General features: G+C 41.7%; 1 protein-coding gene across 4 annotated transcripts in view; it reads right to left on the bottom strand.

Annotated features, from left to right (window-relative positions):
• Positions 1-7,361: 7,361 nt before the first annotated feature.
• Positions 7,362-20,906, bottom strand: part of LOC101398187 (rho GTPase-activating protein 7) — a 168,325-nt gene continuing 154,780 nt past the window's right edge. For all 4 annotated transcript variants that reach the window (XM_087418456.1, XM_004428802.3, XM_087418458.1 and 1 more), the window contains 9 exons: positions 20,717-20,893; positions 17,832-17,991; positions 17,513-17,711; positions 15,743-15,956; positions 13,862-13,976; positions 12,802-13,020; positions 11,777-11,994; positions 10,837-11,010; positions 7,362-10,073 (listed from right to left, as the gene is read on the bottom strand). In XM_087418456.1, coding sequence (XP_087274582.1) covers positions 9,953-10,073; positions 10,837-11,010; positions 11,777-11,994; positions 12,802-13,020; positions 13,862-13,976; positions 15,743-15,956; positions 17,513-17,711; positions 17,832-17,991; positions 20,717-20,893 — 1,597 coding nt within the window. In that variant the 3' untranslated portion in view covers positions 7,362-9,952. The remainder of the gene's footprint in view (positions 10,074-10,836; positions 11,011-11,776; positions 11,995-12,801; positions 13,021-13,861; positions 13,977-15,742; positions 15,957-17,512; positions 17,712-17,831; positions 17,992-20,716; positions 20,894-20,906) is intronic.

Below are 20,906 nucleotides of genomic sequence, written 5' to 3'. Positions count from 1 at the left end.
GGCTTGGCAATAGATGTTAGCTCAGAGCCGGTCTTCCTCACAAAAAAAAAAAAAAGACTATAAGCACCTCCAACTCAAGAGGGGTGGTTTATACTTCCATGGCTTTCCTCTGTTGGTACATAGTAGGTACTCAACAAATGTTTGTTGAATGATTAACCAAGTAAAAATCTAGGGCCAAGGCTGCTGAATTCTAGAGACTCCATAAGGAAACAAAGGTGGTCAGGCCTTCACCACCTTGCTCATGGGGTCTGGCCACCCAAGCTTGGATGGTATTAATGTTAATTAATATTAATCTTATGAGTATATATAGTTTATTTTAAGCATGTGTTTAAACTAGGAAAGAATAAGAAACAGACATCAGAAGTAATAATACTTACAAAGTGCTTACTATGCATCAGGCACGGTTCTAATGTCTTTACTATTATTATCTCTATTTTACAGATATGGAAACTGAGGTTAACAATTTCCGTGAGATCACACAGTTAGTGTAAATGGTGGTTTGACCTCTGAGAATCTGAGGTCTGGCTCCCACCTGCTGCATAATATGACCTTTAGTATAATAATAAAAACAAAAGCTAACAGACCCTGAGTGCTCACCACATGCCAGGTTCCATTCTAAAAGCTTTATGTGATTTATCTGACAGGAACCCTAACAACTGAACCCATAAAGCAGTGCTTTATTTCCTCATCTGTAAAATGGGATAATAATGCCTCCAACCTCATAGGTTTGCAGTGACGATTGATAAGATAATACATGGAAAAACTAGAATTGTGCAGACCTACTGCTTAAATGAACAATTACTCATGCAACCCAGTGCCTACTCACAGCTTTGGGAATGATGATGGGGAAAGTGGAAGTGACGCCACTGGCTGGCATTGACAAAGGCACCAGCCCTAGGAGAGTCAGAGGGAAAGTCACACCAGAACCCGTTGATGGAGGTGAACTCAGAGAGAAATGGCTGACACTGAAATGCTCCTCTACTATTTTACTGGGGAGAAAAACTGAAGCCTCTCCAGAGTGACTGCTCTCATCCAAACATGGGTTCTAGCCCATTTTTTGCTGTTGTTTAAAACCTCAGGGCAGTCACAGCCTCTCTGCCTGTGCTTCCGCTTCTGGAAAATTAGATGCGTGGATTCAGCCGTCTTGAAAGTCCCATCCAGTTCAACATTCTCTGATTCTACAGCCCCAGTGCTCTGGCTCACCACTATACTTTGTTAGCCTGTTCTTCCTTGCCGTCACAGAGCATGTTCCCTCCTTCTTCAAAGCCACCCTTCCTCCTGTGAGCCCATTCTTTCCCCATCACAGACAGACTTTCCCTCCTTCTCCATTGGCAAATTTCCTTTGTCTTTAAACCTATGTATTCATGTTCCGTAGTTACTTCAAACCTATGCATACGCGCCCTTGAACTTAAGCAAATTTTGCCCAAACCTATTCTCTCTGATTACCACTGGATGGCTGTGTCCTTTACCTGTCTAACTTCCTCAGTGACCATTAGCTCTCTCCTCAGTGCCTTACACCTCCCACAATATTCCCTCTGTAACAACTTTAGATACCTCTACCTGCCCAAAGGGGTCAAAGGATAAGGAATCCCTTAGCCTATCTAGCAGAGATAGGCTGCATACCTGTAAATAATAGAAGCAAGAAAAACACAAAGTGATGTTTCTGCTTTGCAAATTAAAGAAGCTTAAGCAACTACTTTAAAAATCTTTTGGGGCTGTTAGGTTTGGCAGGCTCCGCTTTGGTGGTCTGGGTTTGGTTCCCAGGTGCAGAACTATACCACTTGGCGGTGGCCATGCTGTGGCAGCGACCCACATACAAAATAGAAGAAGATTGGCACAGATGTTAGCTCAGGGTGAATCTTTCTCAGCAAACAAACAAACAAAAAAACTTTTGTTTTTATAGTGGGGTTTTTTTTTTTTTGGAGTGATGTGGGGTGGGAAGGGGAGGCATATGGAGGTGTGAGAGATGAAAAGAGATGGAGGAGGAAAGGATTGAGGGAAGACAGAGGGACCAGTCAACATGGGAGGCCGGGGGAGGGCCCTGGAATAAGGCTGGTTTGAAGGAGTCAGGAGACAAAAGTCACAGGAGAGAGGAGGCCTTCGTGTGAAGGAACAGTGGCCAGAGTGAGGCGAATCCAGATATCAAGAGAACGAGAAAAGCAAGAGGCCAAGAAGTTAGTGTGAAATTTGAAATAAGAAATAGCATTTCATTGGGCAACATAAGAAAGCAAGTCTGGCTCTTTGGGTGTCTGCAAACACAGAGGTATTTGCAGGAGGGGTGACCTAGACTTAAGAATTTAGTGAGTATATTCTGGTAATTAGAAGCCCTACCTTGGTCCCTCTTTTGTTTGCTTCCTTCCTGTTCTGCTTCTTTCTTCTTCTGTTGCCAAAATGAGGGTTTTCTTTCATTTGGAGCCACCATCCCTTATATTTCCTGATTTTATCTCTGTTTATACTTTTCTTGATATTAAATGGGTTTAGGATCAGAGAAAACTAGAAAGTGGGTGTAAGCAAATAAATGGAAGTTATCAGTCTTTGAAACTGCTTTCTTATTCTGTTAAGTCTGCTTCATCATCAAATGGTAAAAATCACCAAAAATGCAATCCTGAAATTTAAATGGCCACTGGGCCTTTGATGTCAGGCTGAACTGTCTACTGAAGTCATTGAAAAGGGGAGTTCATGGATAGTCCTCTTGAATTTCTCAGGGTGGAAGGTCACCTGGAGACATCTGTAGCTGACACTGCAGCAAAGATTAATCTGACTCCAGAGTGTTTGTGACATTAGGTTGGTTAAAAACAAACAAACAGACAAACAGCTATACTCTTATTCTGCCTTACCAGCCCAGTTGCTTTGCTTCTGGAAATTTAGCTGCTTCTTTCCTTTCCATAGTGGGGCAGGAAAACATATTTCATTTTCAGTATTCTGGGTCTTGGGTGAAAGATTGTCTCACTCTTTGAGATATTGCAACATTTCACATGGTCCCAAGGGGTTCAAATCTCTTCTCGTTCTAAGAACTTTTAATGACTGTGTGAACTTTTAATTCCCTGCTTTCTTGGAATGATTTTAGTGATCTATTCATATTTTTACATTTTGAAATACTGCAACAAAATGGAGCTCGGCTTATCTTTGTTATTGGAAAAAATACATCCTATCCACCAGCCCTAGAAGTCAAGAAAACTAGTTTCTCTGGAGCATGACATTAAATCTCTCATTTCCTTGATTAATGATCTCTTCCTTCGCTGAGCTACAGACTAGTGATTCTTCCTGAGCTGCCGCGGGAGGAGTCAAAGGCCTTGGACTCTCCAGCTTTAAAAGCCTTCATGAGCTGCTTTTCACTGAGAACACTCTCAAATCAGGTGCCAGTAAAAGTTATTTCACACTTCTTTCTAAGAGGCTTCTAGCCTTGATTAGCAGTTATAAATAATATTTATCTATACCGAAAATAAGGGGAGAAATCATTACTTCTTAGTAAGTTATACTGTTAAAATGATGAATCTTCGACAACCTTGAAAAAGAGTGGAACATGTTAAGAAATATAATGAAGAGTCCTTCGGAGGCAGAAAGCTAGGATCTGCTGTTGAAGATATAGCTTTGTCTCAAGAGTTGTTACCACTGACTCTCAGGTTCAGACATCTCACTGTTATCAAACCTGGATCAAGAACTCCTATCACTGACGGTACCCTGGGCTCTGACAGCTGCTGCCGAGTGGCTGGTCTCACCAACAGGAAAGGAAGCCCCGACACCAGAGACCAGGAAGCCGAAGAGACAGGCACAGACCACAAAGGGACATCTGTGGTTGTTGGAACAGCAACGTCTGTGAGGATCCGTTTGCTTGCAGAGACCCGAGGAGAATGCTCTGAATTATGAAGCATCCTTTCAGATCAGCTCCAGCTTTGTCTCTGGTTTGGAGACGTACAAATACTCCAGCAGCAAAGAAAAGAAGTCATTCAACTCAAGCTTGAGAAACGCAGAAGCTGGCCACAGCTGCGGAGACACAGTTTTGGTCTTGTGGCTGGAGGAATGTTGAATGGGTGTTATCTGACCTGAAATGTGGCCAGTTAGATTTTTACAAATATTTACCATATTTCTTTTCTTTTTTTTTTTTTTTTTAAAGGATATTATAGGAGGAAGAGCTATAGGAATTGGATTGTTTGGAAATATTCTTGAAGCTTTGAAATAAAACTTGTCCTGTTCAATCCAGTAGCCATTAGCTCCCTGAAGCTATTTAAATTTTAACTTAATAAAGGTTAAATTAAATTAAGCATTCACCTCCTCAGTCACATTAGCCACATTTCGAGTGCTCAACAGCCACCTATGCTAGTGGCTACCTCATTAGTGCAGAGATGGAACATTTCCATCATGGCAGAATGTTCTGTATACAGTCCTGCTCTAGAATGTCTTGAGTTCCCTTTGCAAATATCATACAGTTACATTATTTCTTTAAGCCTCCTTACCTCTTTAAACTTAGGTCTCCTTCAAAGGACTCCTATAAAATTTAAATGTGATATTAATTGTATGCAACATACATCCCAGTACCTAGCACATTTATAATGCTTAATAAATGGTAGCCCAACAAATCCATTCAAACTTGAGCCAAACACATTTGTATTTTAAAAGTATCTGTAACCTACAAAAGTTTTTGAAACAATTTCCTTGGGAATGAGACTATTTTTATGGGAACAAGTCACTGATCATGGTTGATGAGAGCCTTTCTCAGAGTCACAAGGGGAGTAAGGCCTTTGCTTTCCACAATGCTTTGTATCTTTTGTTTTTTTTTTAGAGAAGATCAGCCCTGTGCTAACATCTGCCAATCCTCCTCTTTTTTTTGCTGAGGAAGACTGGCCCTGGGCTAACATCCATGCCCATCTTCCTCCACTTTATATGGGATGGCGCCACAGCATGGCTTGCCAAACAGTGCGTCAGTGCGCACCCGGGATCCGAACCGGCGAACCCCGGGCCCCCGCAGCGGAGTGCACGCACTTAACCGCTTGCGCCACGGGGCAGGCCCCGACAATGCTTTGTATCTTAATAGGAAAGAGAAAGAAGGAAATGAAAATCCCCTATGAGGAGCAACATTTCTAGCCCTGAACTCATTTTTAAAAAAAAAAAAAGTCAAATGAGATGAAAAATCTCCGCAAGGAGGTGTTTATACTATAGGTGTCAACACAGCCATGGGCCCAGACAGGCAAACCGGCTGCTCTAATGGGAACTGTGTATACACAGTGAGGGTAATTACTTTGGGCTACAGCTGCTGACATGACTTAGCAAACTCCCTGCATGCAAAGGACTGATCTCTCCCTGGAGAATGGGCCTGAAGTCATTACAGCTGCACAGACCTACCTGAGCTTCCCCTGCCACAGGCTCTTTGAGGTCTTTTGTAATTTGCATTCCTTAGGCAAATGGAATTTAAATTCCTTAGGCAAATTTCACCCTGATGGAACACCAAGATGACATGCATGCCATGATCTCATCGTTTAGGATTTCTGCTTTTTAATCATTAATGTCTGCTTCAACAGGCAGGTGAGGTAAAGCATTTGAGCTAAATTCCACTCTGCTTTCGTGAACGCCCCTTTACCTTTCAATAGCCGTTGCTTTTCACAGCACCTTCACAAATATCTCAGTTGCACTCCATGATATTCTTGTGTGGTGGGAAGGGCGTAATGATGTACTGCAGAAGGTCACAGGACTAGGGTTCTACTCCTGGGCTGCAAGTTAAGAAGTCTGTAAGTAGATGTTCCCCTTGTACCCGGGAAGCAATGTAAGATCAGAAGGGTTGGGCGGGCTGCAATCAGACCGCATGTCTAATTGTTCTGTGCTTGCAAATGAGGACAACCATGTCCTTCTGTTTTCATAGGGAAGCATCAGTGGAATCTTCCTACATTTCAAATCATATATTCCATTTGTGAACAGAACTATAAATTCTTCCCACCATTAACCTGAAACAAAACTTTCGTCTCATATTTATCTTGACCTACTTAATTTCTCCTTAAGCATGTCAGTAATGGGGTGACAGAATAATTTGAGACTTTGACTAATGTGGTTATTTTGCTATGGACCTTCATTTTCCTGGAGTTCTTCCCAGTTCTGATGCTGAGGCCATGTGGATTGGCTCTTACTATGAGAAATATGCCTTCTGATTAGGGAAAGATCAGCAAATGGGAGATGGGAAAACAAGCCCAGCTTGTTCTTCAGGCTCTGGGTACCTTAACTCATCACTTCCTAAGCCAAATCCTCACCTTAGAATGATAATACCTATGCTTCGTGGGGCACGTGTGAGGCTTAAATAAGTGTGTGAAAAGTGACAAAAGTAGAATAAAGACCCATGAATATTTCTATAAAATTACACACACCTCTATACTCTGTCTCTCCCTGCACACACACACGCACACCTAATAAAGTTGGAAAGTACCAATTTGGACTATCTTCTTTAGTTTTTCTTCAGATTTTACTTTTCAAAAATCTCATCTCCATTAACCCTGAAAACAAAAGTCTCTTAAAGAACCATTTAATTTCATTAGAATTTTCCAAGTTATTCCATCTACAGATTGGCAGGCAGGATGCTTTGAGCGTTAACAATTACCATGAGTTTTGTGAAGACCTTAGCTACCCTTCCTGAGTGCATAGGAATCTGAACTAATAGTCACTACATGGCATTATCATTTCTGTTTTCATATCTGTGAGAGCAGATTTTAATTCTGTGAGGGCAGAGTATGTCAGGCTGGCTCACTGCTGTGTCTTCAGCACTGAGCACAGCGTGAGGTAAATAGCAGGTGTTGAATAATTGACTACAAGAGTTGAATAAGTAAATGGGCGGTGTGACAAAAGCAATCTAAATCTACAGTAAGTGTCTGTGAGAGCATCTCCTCCGTCCTGGTGACCTTACGTAGCCTTTTAGTAACTCATGACTTCAGAACTGTGCACACAACTAAAGTAGGAGGTATTTCAGACATAAGACATTTTGCTCTTTATTTTATACAGCTCTGAGGAAACCAGGTCTGGAAGCAGAGCAAATTTAAAAAGCCTTTGGTCTGTGTGTCTTTTTAAAAATTATCATGAGGTTGGGTTTTTCCACTTTTCTATGCCCAGAGTGAATATTTGTCAAAATAAAACCTCTTCTAAGATCAATACCAAATTGTATCTGAGAAACGAGATTGGTTAAAATTCCATCACAAAGAACTTTTTAATTGAGAACCAGTATCCATAGCATCGATATAGAGTAGCTATGCATCTCTGCCAGTTTAAACTTAAAGATTCCATTAGGTTTAACAATTTGCAGTCTCTGCAATCTCAGAACAGGCAGTGATGCGCCAAAGGGAGGGCTTAAGATGCCGTTCCTTTTCAAATAACAGAAGCTAATTCAATCCATTCCACTTAGCAAATAATAAATTTATTAGGTGCCTACAAGTACAAAACACTGAAAGCTGCTGTAGGGGATTATAAAGATGTGAAGAGCCCTGCCCTCAAAGAGCTTACAATCTAGGCAATTAGTCACAATTAGGAAGTTCTGGCAACATCACTTCAGGTGACTTACAGAGTTCTTGAAAATGTTCACATCCTTTGAATTCTCCTCTTGTCAAATATGTAAGGAATTCTTTCAACAGGAAAGCCAAACAGTGGGAAAGAGACCCTCTGTGGAACCAGTCAGTGACCTTGGCTTTGCTTATGAGCCTCTTTCTGTTGCTGTTGCTTATTCTTGTAATTTTCTCAGCATCGTTTCCTAATGACCTTTGTTCAGAGGGAATCTCCATGCTTCCTGAACCTTCACCAGGGTTTCCTGTTTGTCAGTGAGTGGCTCAGATGCAGTTTGGCTTCGGAATGATTTTCAGTCCCATTTTTCCTTCAGCAAACTATCTTTTCATTGTAGTTGATGCTAGAATGCTATGCCTTGCTATGTGGGGTTTTAAGGGTGGGAGTGAGATGCAATATGAAGAAAAGCAGGCCAGACTTTTCCCTTACTTTAAACATTTAATAGTGCACTTATTGATTATATTCTGTACAGATATAGGGCAAGTTATAAACCTCTTCTTTTATTTTTTTTTTCACTTAGACTGTATTCATGTAAAGTGTATTTACATTTAGGAAAAAAAAAAGCCTTGAGGTACAAAACCCAAAAGATTATCTGAGGTATAAATACAAGTATATTTTAAATAATAATCTTTATCATGCTTTATCTATGTTTGAAAGCACACTGGACATGTGTACATGTTTCTTTTTCTTAATAGAATGGTATATACAACATACAATCTTACAAATCTGAAAGCCATTAAAATTGAATATACAAGTATATCTTCATGAGGAACACTGATATCCAAAATACTCAAATTTTAAAACTCTAATCTGCCCCCCCATTCTTCAAAACCTTTGAAATAACACTGACAATGGTAACTAAATTATAACAAAATAAAAATCCTTCTTAACAACTCTCATTCATACATTATTCACTTTTGATCCATATAAAATAAATTCACTAATACTGTCTCTTGAGTCAATCTTTACCATTACAGTAAAACCTGTATAAAGACCACCCTTCCAAAAATCTGCACTGGGTTTTTTAAAATTTTTTACTATGATTACTATTTTCCATTACTACTAAAATATATTCCAAGGGTACCATAAAGAAAAAGAAAAAATGCAGGAAAAACAAAGCAAAAAAAATAAGCCAGAAAACCTATTTGCTGATAAGCCCAAACCCAATTAATAAACACGTGCAGCTTTCATAAATCCTGTTAGTAACAACAACTTTTGTGGTTGGGTTAAATTTACAGGGATTTCCTTGGGACATACATAGCTTCCTATGTTCCTATCCGTAGTGTCTTTAAAAGTTTCTGTTATAAACATGACAACGCAAAGATTTTGGAAAGGTCAAAGTTTTGATGCTTGATTCAGGAGTAAATGTTACTGTTCATTGTTTACATCTCAGCTTTAAAAAAAAAACAAAACGAGGGGCCAGCCCCATGGCCTAGTGGTTAAGTTTGGTGTGGTCCATGCTCCACTTCAGCAGCCCAGGTGCGGTTCCTGGGCACAGACCTACACCACTTATTGGCGGCCATGCTGTGGCAGCAAGCCACATACAAAATAAAGGAAGACTGACTGGCACAGATGTTAACTCAAGGCGAATCTTCCTCAGCAAAAAACCCACAAAAAACGGTGCTTCGGAGCTGGTAAGGGAGGGTTTTCATCCCTGAACTAATCTCTATTGGTTAAAAATTACATCACTGTTTGCAACTAGGTTGAGAGACAAGCTGTGTTTGAAATGGGATATGAGTAAATTTACTACAATTACTTTTAAGGTAAAGAAGAGGTTGGTGGAGAATATGTCTAAAAACTCAGAAAAAAAAAAATGGACAAGGGTTTCCTTTCTGGATGGACCCATGGGTAGTCAGATATTCCAGGTTAAACTGAACTCGATGCATCAATATCCTTCTTGGAGGCGTCTCAGTGTGCCAGACACTGCATTCCAACTTACTTATACTTCTGTGCCATTCAACCAGCAACAAACACACATACACACACTCCTCTGTGCAAACCTTTCTTTGCTCATCTCAGTGAGAAAACATATCAAAGAGAACCAACTATTCCAGTGGGTACACCAGTCCCTCATCACACTGCAAATAAAATGACGTAGGTACACATACACCAAAATCACAACAGAATGAAGTATCTTCATTATCTTCCGTAACGTATATATAGAGTTTTGCTTCTCAGAAGCAATTTGAATAAGAATACATTTTTTTGCACAGTCTTATATATTCCAGTCAAGGTCTATAATACAGACCTTAAACAAACAGGAAGCAGCTTTAAAAATGTATCATATCACTCTAGTCAATGCCTACACTCCAACTTGTAGTTTTCTTTGTTTCAGGATTAGACGCAAAACCCAATCTTCCAAGGATCGGTGAGGGTTCTGGAACCAAACGCCCAGATGGTGGACACAGTTGCTTTGCTTCAAGAATCACCTAGATTTGTTGTCTTTGGTTTCAGTGTTCTGATTACAGAAAGAGTCTCGGATCTTCACAACTTCAGCCGCACACAGATGTCCAAAAGATTTTGTGTACCACTCTGGCATGTGGCCCCTACAACGGGAAGGAAAAACAGGTGAATTAGTCAAGTTGGAAAGCCTTGAAATAAGCTGAAGGGAGTTCTGAATACACTTCCACTTCTTGATCAGCAAAACGTGTAAGTAAAGATTACTCTGATTATTCCAAGATAAACTCCTGGCACATTTGGAACCAGAAGTTTCTCAAGAAACAACATACTGAGTACAGGTATTGAGTGAAACTGTTCAGGGAAAGCTTTGGCATATATAACAAAAACAGATCACATAAATATTTGAAGAAGTACTGAGATGTAAAGATTTCAAATGAGAATTTATTTAATATGAGAGCCTCTTTGGAAGGAGTTTTCGGAGGTTCATTATTTTATCTGCATTGCCACATTTCACTAGAATTCTGATATGAATACACATTCATGTACGGCGCACAGTGTATAGGCCTGATTAATTACTAAAAGGGCATGTCACATTATTCAAACACCTTTGAATATAAAATGAGAAACATCTGCTTGCTAGTTCGAATTCTCATTTCCTGTGGCTTGAAATTCCTAGCAGAACCACCATATCCACATTGGTTTTGGTACCACATTTTCTAAAGGATCAAAATTAGGAAGTGGTACCCAAAAGACCGAGAAACATGCAGGTGTTAACTTTATAAGCTCCACTCTTCATGGAGTATCCAAAATACAACACTGTATTCATTTAAGCCATACTTGATAGCGGGCAAAAAGTCTCAGTCTTTTTCATGACCTTTGCCATGTCAAAAAATCAGAATCAGAACGTACCTTAAGTCAGCTCTGCACATGTAGGTGAGTTTGGATTTCCCGGACCCGCAGGGTTCAATCAGATACCTGGACAGGAGCACATTGACCCTCACTCCCACCACAGGCGCCCGGTCATGATCCACGGATGTGAGTAAAAGGGCACACGCCCCCTTGGGTAAATTGGTCCTCCATGTCCTATAGAGACAAAACCAGAGGGAAAAAAATGGAATCTCTTGGAAGCCAAGTTGAAAACGGAGCCTCATTCTTAGAGGAGACAGCTGAGGGGCAGGACTGGTGGCCACGCTGTGTGTGACCCAGCCCTGGGTGGATGGCATCCTCTGAACTACTGTGTGAGGACTCCTGAATGAATAACTCTGTGCAGAGCCACCTCTACAGTGGGTATAGATGCTCACACAGTCACTTCTTTGAAAGAAAACCACTTTAAAGTGTGATTGAAAACCATTTTTATATTTCACAAGCTTATCAGAACATGGACATCCACATGGGCGCTGCTCTGCTGGAAAAGTTCTGGACTAATGATGTGACATTTCCTCAAAGATTTTTGGAATTCCTCTTTCAATAATGTCTCCAGAGAATTTATGAATTACACATAAATCAGCTTTAACCACAGCTCACTTGGGACCCAAATGTTATTTCCTGGCTTATGCACTCACCAGCTATTTCTTCTAACAAGAAAATCTATCCTAAAAGGGACAAGAATCTGCGACCAATGAGCAGATTCTGAATGTGCCTCTCTTTCTGAGCTCAATTCCAAAAGAGTTCAAACTATTTTCAGGGATAAACACACTGTGAGAATAAATGCAGATATATTTTCCATATTTGGAAGAGTTCAACACTTTTCTGGAGGTAAACGTTCTATTTTAAATAATTTTACCACCTTGTAACATTCAGTGACATACAGGCTCATCCTTGCCACAATCATCAATTTGGAAGCTCTCACCTCAAAACCACGTAGTCCCGAGCAGGATGGGGTGCCATGCTGTTTTGGACATACTGGTAAATTTCAGTTTGGCTGTCCAGGATTTCAATCACTTTTGAATCCAACAGGTCTACATCCCAAAGGTGCTGCTCTTTAAGTAGGCGCTTTAAGATTTCCTCAGGCATGGCAGGGACCTCGATGGTTGACCTCCAGAGCCTTAGAGGGGGTCCTTCACTCACCTGAAGAGAGGATGTGGTTTTCAGCACTAAGACAATTCACACACACCTAGACTTTGAAGGCAAATTACTAACTGGGTACATGGTCATATGTTTAGAGGCTAATAATTGTCTATGGCTTTAAGAGGCTGCTGTCCTCAAGTATATTCAAGAGCAGGCCAGCAAGCGAATAGAACCACTGGTGTCACCTCTGGTCAAAACTGTTACATCTGTTTTCCTGGGACCCATACCTGGGTCAATGCAATAAAGTAAGATCATTTATTTGCATCCCAAAGCCTGCATGGCCATCCAGACCACTCTCATTGTTTATTTATTTAAGGGTGGTAGAGACAGTAACAATAAATACCTCTTATGGGCCTATCATGCTAAGAAAGCCATACAAGATGCCTCTGCCCTCAAGGGGCTTTCAGTCCTAACGAGTTAATTTCTCCCCTAAGTGCTCCCTACTCATTAAAGGGCCAAGAATAGAGCGACTGAGAACAGAGGAGAGTGCAAGGGGATTCTGACCAAATTATGGAAAACTCTAAGCACGTCATAAAATGCCCTAAAGCCCAATACCACTAGTAAAACATTCCAGGGGACTCTGGTATGATTCTGTGGAACCAAAGGATTTCATTAGATAGTCTGATTCCTCTGCGTGTTAGATGAGTTTTCTGGGGGATATGAATCACCTGGCTGCCCAATTCTACAAGAAAGGGAATGGGTGACAGATCCCCATGGAGACCTGTGTTGGCAAAAGGCTCTCATCTCTGATGAACCCAAGTCCTGACCACTGGCACTCAACTGGCTGACCACAGGGAGAAGACTTACCTTCTTATAGGACAGCTCAGCCTGCTCAGACGTAGAGTAGCTGACCCAGCCTTTAAACTTCTCTTTGACCTCTTTAAACAGGCTGTCCACACAGTCCTGGAGGAAGTGTTGGTAGTCAGCCGAGTCGTCATTACAAAGACGTCCCAACGCTTCCAGAGTGAGAGGCTTCAGCTCTTGTTCGGTGTAGGAATTTCGACATCGGCTCATTTCCTCAGGAACCTTGAGGGACATGAGAGACAGAAAGGAGATTAGCCCCCTGTACTCATTCTCGTTGTCCATCAATGGAAGTGGCAGGGCAGAAACAATGGACTGGATCCTCGAGGCAATGCAGGCAGTCCATCCCTCTGGTTCCAATGGATGGAGGGTGTCCCTGCTGATCTCATATGGTATGTGAGTACAAACAGGGCACCTTCATAAAGGTACCTAAAAAGCTCATTCTACTGTAAGGAGGTTAATTACAGTAGGAGGATAATAAATAATAAAATAAAGTTATAGTAGGAAGATAAATGACAAAAATAGGGCTTACATTGATGAAGGCAGGTTTCTCAGATACAGAATTTATTTCAGATCATTTGTTGCCTTTTTTTTTTTTTTTTTTTTGGTGAGGAAGATTAGCCCTGAGCTAACATCTGTCCCCAATCCTCCTCTTTTTTTTTGGCTGAGGAAGATTGGCCCTGGGCTAACATCTGTGCCCATCTTCCTCTACTTTATATGGGACGCCGCCACAGCATGGCTTGATGAGTGGTGCGTTGGTGCGTGCCCGGGAGCCGAACCTGCAAACCCTGGGCCGCCGCAGTGGAGCGTGCAAACTTAACCACTGTGCCACTGGGCAAGCCCCGCTTTTGCTTTTTATTAAGTAAAGGGGTATGGAGGTAGGCAATTTCATTAAACATATTAACTCTAATGAGCTTATATATTATAAAATATATAAATAAGACATTCTCAGGCTATGTATATAATCTCCAGCTGGGAAAAGATATTTCTGGTAAGATAGGCTGCCTAAGTTTTTGTCCCTATTCCCATTATCCTGAACAAATAACAAAACTTCCCAACGCCTCACCTGGAAAAGCTTCTTGCACTCAGCAATCATGTGGGCCAGCCCTTGAGTGGCAGCGAGGTTTTCATTCAAATCTTTCTGATCTGGTTTGCCCAAACTTTGTTTTCTCTGCATTACCCTAGGCAGAAGAAATGAGGGAGGGGAAAAATTCAAATATTTATATATATATATTTTTAATTAATTAATTAATTATTTTCCCCCAAAGCCCCAGTAGATAGTTGTATGTCATAGCTGCACATCCTTCTAGTTGCTGTATGTGGGACGCGGCCTCAGCATGGCCAGAGAAGCGGTGCGTCGGTGCGCGCCCGGGATCCAAACCCGGGCCGCCAGCAGCGGAGTGCGCGCACTTAACCGCCAAGCCATGGGGCTGGCCCTCAAATATTTATATATTTTTAATCGGTGTGTTATTTGAGGAAACCCAAAGGAGAGAAAAAAACTATTTCACTGGAGCCTATTTGTCATTAAGTGGTTCAAGACTACTTTGGTCACTAGAATTTCTCGGTTTTATCAACAACTCACAAAAAACATGAGAGAGACTGTTTTCAGTGAAATCTAGCCTATTTAAAGCCATCACGTTAAATAGGTTCTTATTTAAATAGGGCAGCTTGGAAGGTGTGTGTATGTGTGGTGGGGAGGAAGAAGGGCAGCTCTGAGCAGTACGTGGGTGGGAGGCACTGGATGTTGGGGTAAATAGTGTCACTATTCTTTCTGGTTTAAATAAATAGGATCCCCTCCTGAAGGTGAGGGAAAAATCTATTGTTTCCTGAAGGTTTTGTCTTAATCTTATCTGATCCCACTCTTCTGCTCATCTCTGGTTCTCTATCCCATTAAAGTTGGAATGCCCCAGTCAATGGTTAGAACTAGTTAAAAGGATGTAGAAGCCTTGTGTGGCTTTCAGAAGCAAAGCTAACTCAGATAGCACAACCAGCCCCCATGCTTCTAGCTAAGAAATATTTGTCAAGATTCCTTAAGAGCTGAGGAAGAGGATCAGCTGGATGGATATGGCAAGTGGGGTGAAGTCCGGTTGGTGATTGCTTCCTCACACACTCCCCTATGAGGCCTTTACGTGAAATATTCATAGAAGTAAGAAGCTCCCACTGGCTCTGCCATTTCCTCCTGTCAGACATGGGCAAGTTACTTATTTACCTGACCACCCCACAGCCTCACTTTCCTCATATGTAAAATAAAACTAACGGTATCTTCATCTCCTAGGATTGTTACGAGGATTAAATGAGATAATGAATGTCAAAGGAGTTGTTCTATGCCTGGGACAAAGTCAGTGCTGAGCAAATATCAGCCTTTGTTATTTTCCAGATTCTCTGACTTCATCTACAGCCACGCCCACCTTGTATACATCTAAGAGAAACTTTGCAAACAATTGGCTCAGGTCAGGTCCTAAGTTTGAGGCTCAACATTATCTTTGGTTCTTTTAGATCTAGCTACTTCCTTTCAACTTCCAGCACAGGCCAGGGGCTTGGCTTTAATGACCACGCAGAAGCCAAGGCAGCAGAGCTCCTACACCCCATCCAGTTTTTTAGGTCAGTAAATCCACATGATTCTTTGCTGGCAGAACATCTGATGACAGTGTTACAGAGAGCACTGGGGAGGGTCAGGGTAAACACTTGCCATAGCAAAGCTCGAACAAATCTCTCTCTCCAAACCTTGTCCTAACAAGATTGTCTAGGAAGTCACACCCCCGGGGCTGAGAAGAAAGGAGGGAGAAGCACGGAAGGTGCATGGGCTGTGAAGGAAGGAGGTCCCACTCCTTTTTGCTTGATTCAGGTATGAATCCAACAAAAACACAGGGCCAACCCTAAAAAGAAAGGTGGGCTGCCTTAGTCTGAAGAACGAAGCATGCGTGTGCACATCTCATCCGACCCGTACCTTGGAGAAGAATTTTCTCTCTTCAGGGTGTTGAGGTGGAAGAGAGAAGGCGCCAAGCACACAGCCAGGTTGGTGGGAGTCATCTGGTTTTCTTTTACAGCTGCTGTGACATCGCTCAAGAAATAAAGGAGCGTCTGTAGAACCTCCCGGTTCTCATCAGGCAGGAGCATAATGGCGGCCTTGATGGCCTGGAGGCGCTGGTCCTTGGGCACATCTGTACAACACCAAAAGTTCCCCCATCAGCTCAGTGATTTTCCACGTACATGGCAAGGAAATGTCCCAAAGCAAATAACCAGCATCAAAGCCCTCAGCCCCGTCCTGAACAAGCACTTGCAGAAAGTGTACTCGAGGTTAAGATGGAAGAAATTAGGGATCGCCACCAGCGTCACTACCCTCAAGTATTTCCTGTCTGTGGAGGAGTTAGAAAATTTTAAACACCCACAACGCCAATATACTCCTAAATCCACCTTGGACTTCAATCCAGATGATTCCTGTTCTTTTAGTTTACAGAACAGTTTTTCTTTTCCTAAGAACTTTTTAGAAATCCCTAGCTTACCATTCTCAGTTACCGAAAACATATACTTAGACTTCTGTTGGGTTTCAATGAAAAATCTTATCTAAGATACACGAGAGGATAAGAACTGAGATTTCTTAGCCTGTACTACAAAATGTTCAGCATCTCTGGGGATGTTCATAACTTTAACTTATCCGCTCATTCTTGAAATGAGAACAAGGAAGCCGCTAAAATAGTCAGTCAATTTAAACAACAGATATATTTAACTAGTAATTGCTTTAAGTTTTAGAAAGCCTACTCAGAAACTATTACAAAAACACGTTTGAGAAATAAACCCATAAAATAATATACATGTAGAAAGTGCTAATCCCAACCTTCAGGTCTCCTTTACTAAGCAAATCTTTCTTTCAAAAGGCATGTGGTGGAAAAATCAAGACACTCAAATGCAGCCCCATAGGACACACTGATTAAACAGCACCATGGTTACAGTACATAACAAATACCTTGGTGGGGAAAATGTGACCTGTGTTTTCATAAAATCTGAAAGGATGAAACAAATAATGAAATAATCCAGACCAGCTCCATTTCTCATAAAATAAAGTCCAATGCGCCAGTCCTAAAGACAATTTGAGCTCTAAGAGAAACTGCTTTTAAGTTACATTGCTGTAATACCACACCGAGCCAAGAAAAACACGAGGCTGTAAAAGCTATAATCCTGATCTTGATCATTAATTTAGACAACTGTTTGCCTTAAGTTCTACTTAAAAGTGAGAAGGGCATGGGTATTGTTTTCCCAAGTATTTCTGGCAGAAGCTGAGATGAATAACAGAAAAAGATTATTTATTCATTTTACGGCAAGATAAAACGCACAGACACCTGTGAAATTTTAAACACAACAGGCCCTGCTGGAGAGATGTGAAGCATCTGAAATTTCTGTAGACAAGGCAGAGCGAGATTTTGGTACCTGCTCTTTTAAGCATCTTAGGTAACACTGATCTAGATCTAGACCTGGATCAGAATGTAAAAATGTACAATTGCTTTAGAAATTAGAGAATGATGCTAAAGGAAATTTTTTTTGCATTATTTAACAGGTAGACAGAAACCTGTTTCACAAACAAGGGGGCAAAGAAGAAACTGATGATATGCATTTCCAAGAGGTCATCATGTGGAGCAAAAGACTGACATCAAAGGAAGCTACAGGTTTCAGTGGTCCCACTTTTCCCCACCCAACGACGTTAAGATCACAGGACACGTACATTGGTAGATCTGTAGAAAGGTTTCTGAGAGTTTGTTCGTCATTAGTGGCTCAGGAAGATCTCGAAAATACTGCTTCAGCATGTCTGCCACGTCATACGCGGACTGTCCCTCATAGTTGACACAGTCTATGCCACTTTCATTCATCTGGCGCAGAGCCTGAATCCGGGATTTGACACCCGATTTTCTGAAGAGCCCCACCTGTTGGAAGAAAAACATTAACTGTCAAGATGGAAGCAACATTTTCACTATAAAACCATAAAGAGAAGCATGCATCTGAGCTCCCATGATTCAGTGGGACCTGCACATGGTGGCTCTCACCTGATCCAAACAATGGTTGCGGAGGTAGCGCATGGCTTGCTGAATGCTCTGGGGCAGGGGCTGTCCTGTGCGCTGCACGTTGATTGTCAGAGGGACCCCAAACACATTCCGGTCCTTGTAGTCTGGAACCTTGATCCTTTTCATGAACTTGGGCACAGCCCTATTTAAAGAATATTAGGTAGGTAGGTTTACTTGTCTGTCTACACTTGTCCATCTCTGCAGGTAAACCCTGTGGGCTCTAGATCCTTGCTAATAAGGTGGCTATTTAAATTTAAATTAAATAAAATTACAAATTCAGCTCCTCAGTTGTATTAGCCACATTTCAAGCGCTCACTAGCCGGAAGTGGCTACCATATTGGACTGTGCAACTACAGAACATTTCTATCACCACAGACAGATTCATTGGACAACGCCATTCTAGATCTTCTAAGAGTTGGGACTGGCAAGCCCAGTAACATTTCCTCAGTTGGGGGTTCTCCTTCCACTGTTAACTCTGAGAACTGTGTCTATATTCTTAAGGGAGCTGTTGGGCTTCCTTATAAAACGGTGACACAGGAAGAAACAGAAGCAGATATCAACATCCAAGACCCTAATTAGGTGCTTCATGACAGTTTGGAAAACAAATTCCTATTTGTCTGAAAACAGACAAGAATCATTTCTAAGTTCTTGATGAGATCCAATGTATTTAGGGTAAAAAGGATCAGGTAATGCTGGATGAGAAAACAGCAAATACATGACGTTGGTCCAACATAATGAGAACCAACTCCAGCACTCAAGGGTGGGGGCCAAGCTAATGACCCAAAGTCAAAATAAACTCTCCTGCTGATGACCCCGGAGAATATAACATCTTTAGGTTTCTAAAGAAAGACGGGAAAGAACAATGAGGGTTTTGTGAGCCTCCCCCAGGATCCCTGGGGTCCTGACACCAGGCCCAGCCCCACAGTATAAGCAACAGCAGGAAACCGATGTCATGCATTTAATGTTGTCAAGCAGAGATTTCAGCTCTACAAATGACCTCTCTGAATGGGACAAGAAAGGGCAAGGCCGAACAGGAAAAGGACTCTGTGTAGAATTTCTCCCCACTTGATGGATCCCACAATGCGAGGCTTTTACATTTGGTTTTGACTCACTGGAAAAACTGACCAGAACTCAAGAAGTGTTATGGACTTTCAGATTCCTGAGGGTTTGGTGGGAAGGGGGTGGGCACCTCAGAAAGGAGAATGTAAAATATGCCTTTTTAAATAGCCAGCAGGGAACCTATGACTCTAAGCAGGAGGAGCACAGAGGAACACTGCAGGGGACAGACCATTCGGACTTTTGAGTGCTTACCAACAGCGTTACCGTTTATAGCTCTCGGAAAGGTAACACGAAAGCACAGAGCCAAATTTGTGTTTCCATACAGTTACGTATATGGTGTCATGGCTATAAGCGTGCATAATACTTGCTTTGTCGGGGGAGAAAAGCCCAGCGGCGGAATGTGCAAAGAACACATTACGACCTCCACTGAGAATCTGAAGCATGTGGGGATAAACCGGTCAATACTTATTTCTGTCATTCAGAACAAACAACTTCTGTATTTAGCAAGGCTCACATAATAACAGCCTTTGAACAGGAGGTGCTTTGATGCTGAAGTTAAACTCACTACGAGTCCTGAGGAAAGGAGGAGCTGGTGAGAGAAATGACAGTTCCGTTGCTCCTCGGACTCTCCCAAGCAACTCTGGTTTGCTATAGAGCGCTACTCATGAAATGGGCTGCTCTCTGTTTTTTTTTTTTTTTTTTTTTTTTAAAGATTTTATTTATTCATTTTTTTCCCCCCAAAGCCGCAGTAGATAGTTGTATGTCATAGGTTCACATCCTTCTAGTTGCTGTACGTGGGACTCGGCCTCGCGTTGGACGGAGAAGTGGTGCCTCGGGGCGCGCCCGGGATCCGAACCCGGGCCGCCAGCATCAGAGCGCGCGCACTTAACCGCTAAGCCACAGAGCCGGCCCTGCTCTCTGTTTTTATAAGAAACAGTAGTTGTGCAATTGGATAATAAACAGATTAGTGAAAAGACTTAAGGCCACCCAGCCGACACTGGGAAATGTGCTGGAATGTCAATCTAGAAACATTTCTCTGCTTTGCACTGATCGTAGAAAAGATACGTACATATTAGGTCAAATCCACGACCCATCCAGCCCATTGTCTACATTTCACGTCATAAACACCAACGGCCATATTTTCCAAAATAATTATGGACAGTTTATCTGATAAATTTTACCTTCATGTATATTTTAGTCTGTAATATCTTTGAGTAGTGAATTCCTTAAATTTATGATTCACCGTTTAAGAGTCTTTGTTGGAAAAAGCATAACCTAAACTGTTTAGCACAGGTAGATTTTTGAGGGATGCTGCAAATATTCACATCAAAAATGATTTCTAAAAACAGACAGGAATAGGATTATAAAGCCAGGTACTGTACATCAAGCATTTTAAAGTCAGTTGCATAATATCTTATGATCTAAACAACATTTTTCCTTCCTTCCTTCCAAAATATGATATGATAATATACATGTATTTACCTATGGTGGGCTATTCCTACCGCTGGGCAGGAAGCGCCCGTACAATGCAATGGAAGAATTACCCATTCTCACCCCATCGCCTGGCAATATGTCACTCAGAGAGCTGAAAACTCAACCAACCAACCCTCCTGGTAATTCCCTAAAGCTATACTGGCTTAAGCAGTATCAAATGTGGCCTCAAGAACGCAGGGACTGATTGCATTAGGATGACAGACTAAAGATATTAACAAAGGATAGAACTGTCATATAATCAGTGTGGGGACAGCCTCAAGGAGTCGACTGAAAACATTTCCAAATATAGTTTACTGAGAGGTTTAAACCCTTACCAGCTAAAACCATGCTTATTAGAAGGCGTGTATTTCTCCAGCAGGGCAGTTAGCTTCAGGAGTGAGTATTTCTGCAGCAGGTTCATCTGGGCCACGGATTGGCAGTTAATCTGCAGTGATACAGAGTTCAGGCTTGGCCGATGAGAGCTCTGGAAGCTGTGCCATCTCAGTCTGTGCCTGCGACAGGAGA

This window comes from Ceratotherium simum, chromosome 28 (genome assembly GCF_057802395.1).
Source record: "Ceratotherium simum simum isolate JZ-2026a chromosome 28, ASM5780239v1, whole genome shotgun sequence".
Taxonomy (NCBI): Eukaryota; Metazoa; Chordata; class Mammalia; order Perissodactyla; family Rhinocerotidae; genus Ceratotherium; species Ceratotherium simum.
Note: the sequence above shows the minus strand (reverse complement) of the source record. Positions and strands in the feature narration are given on the sequence as shown.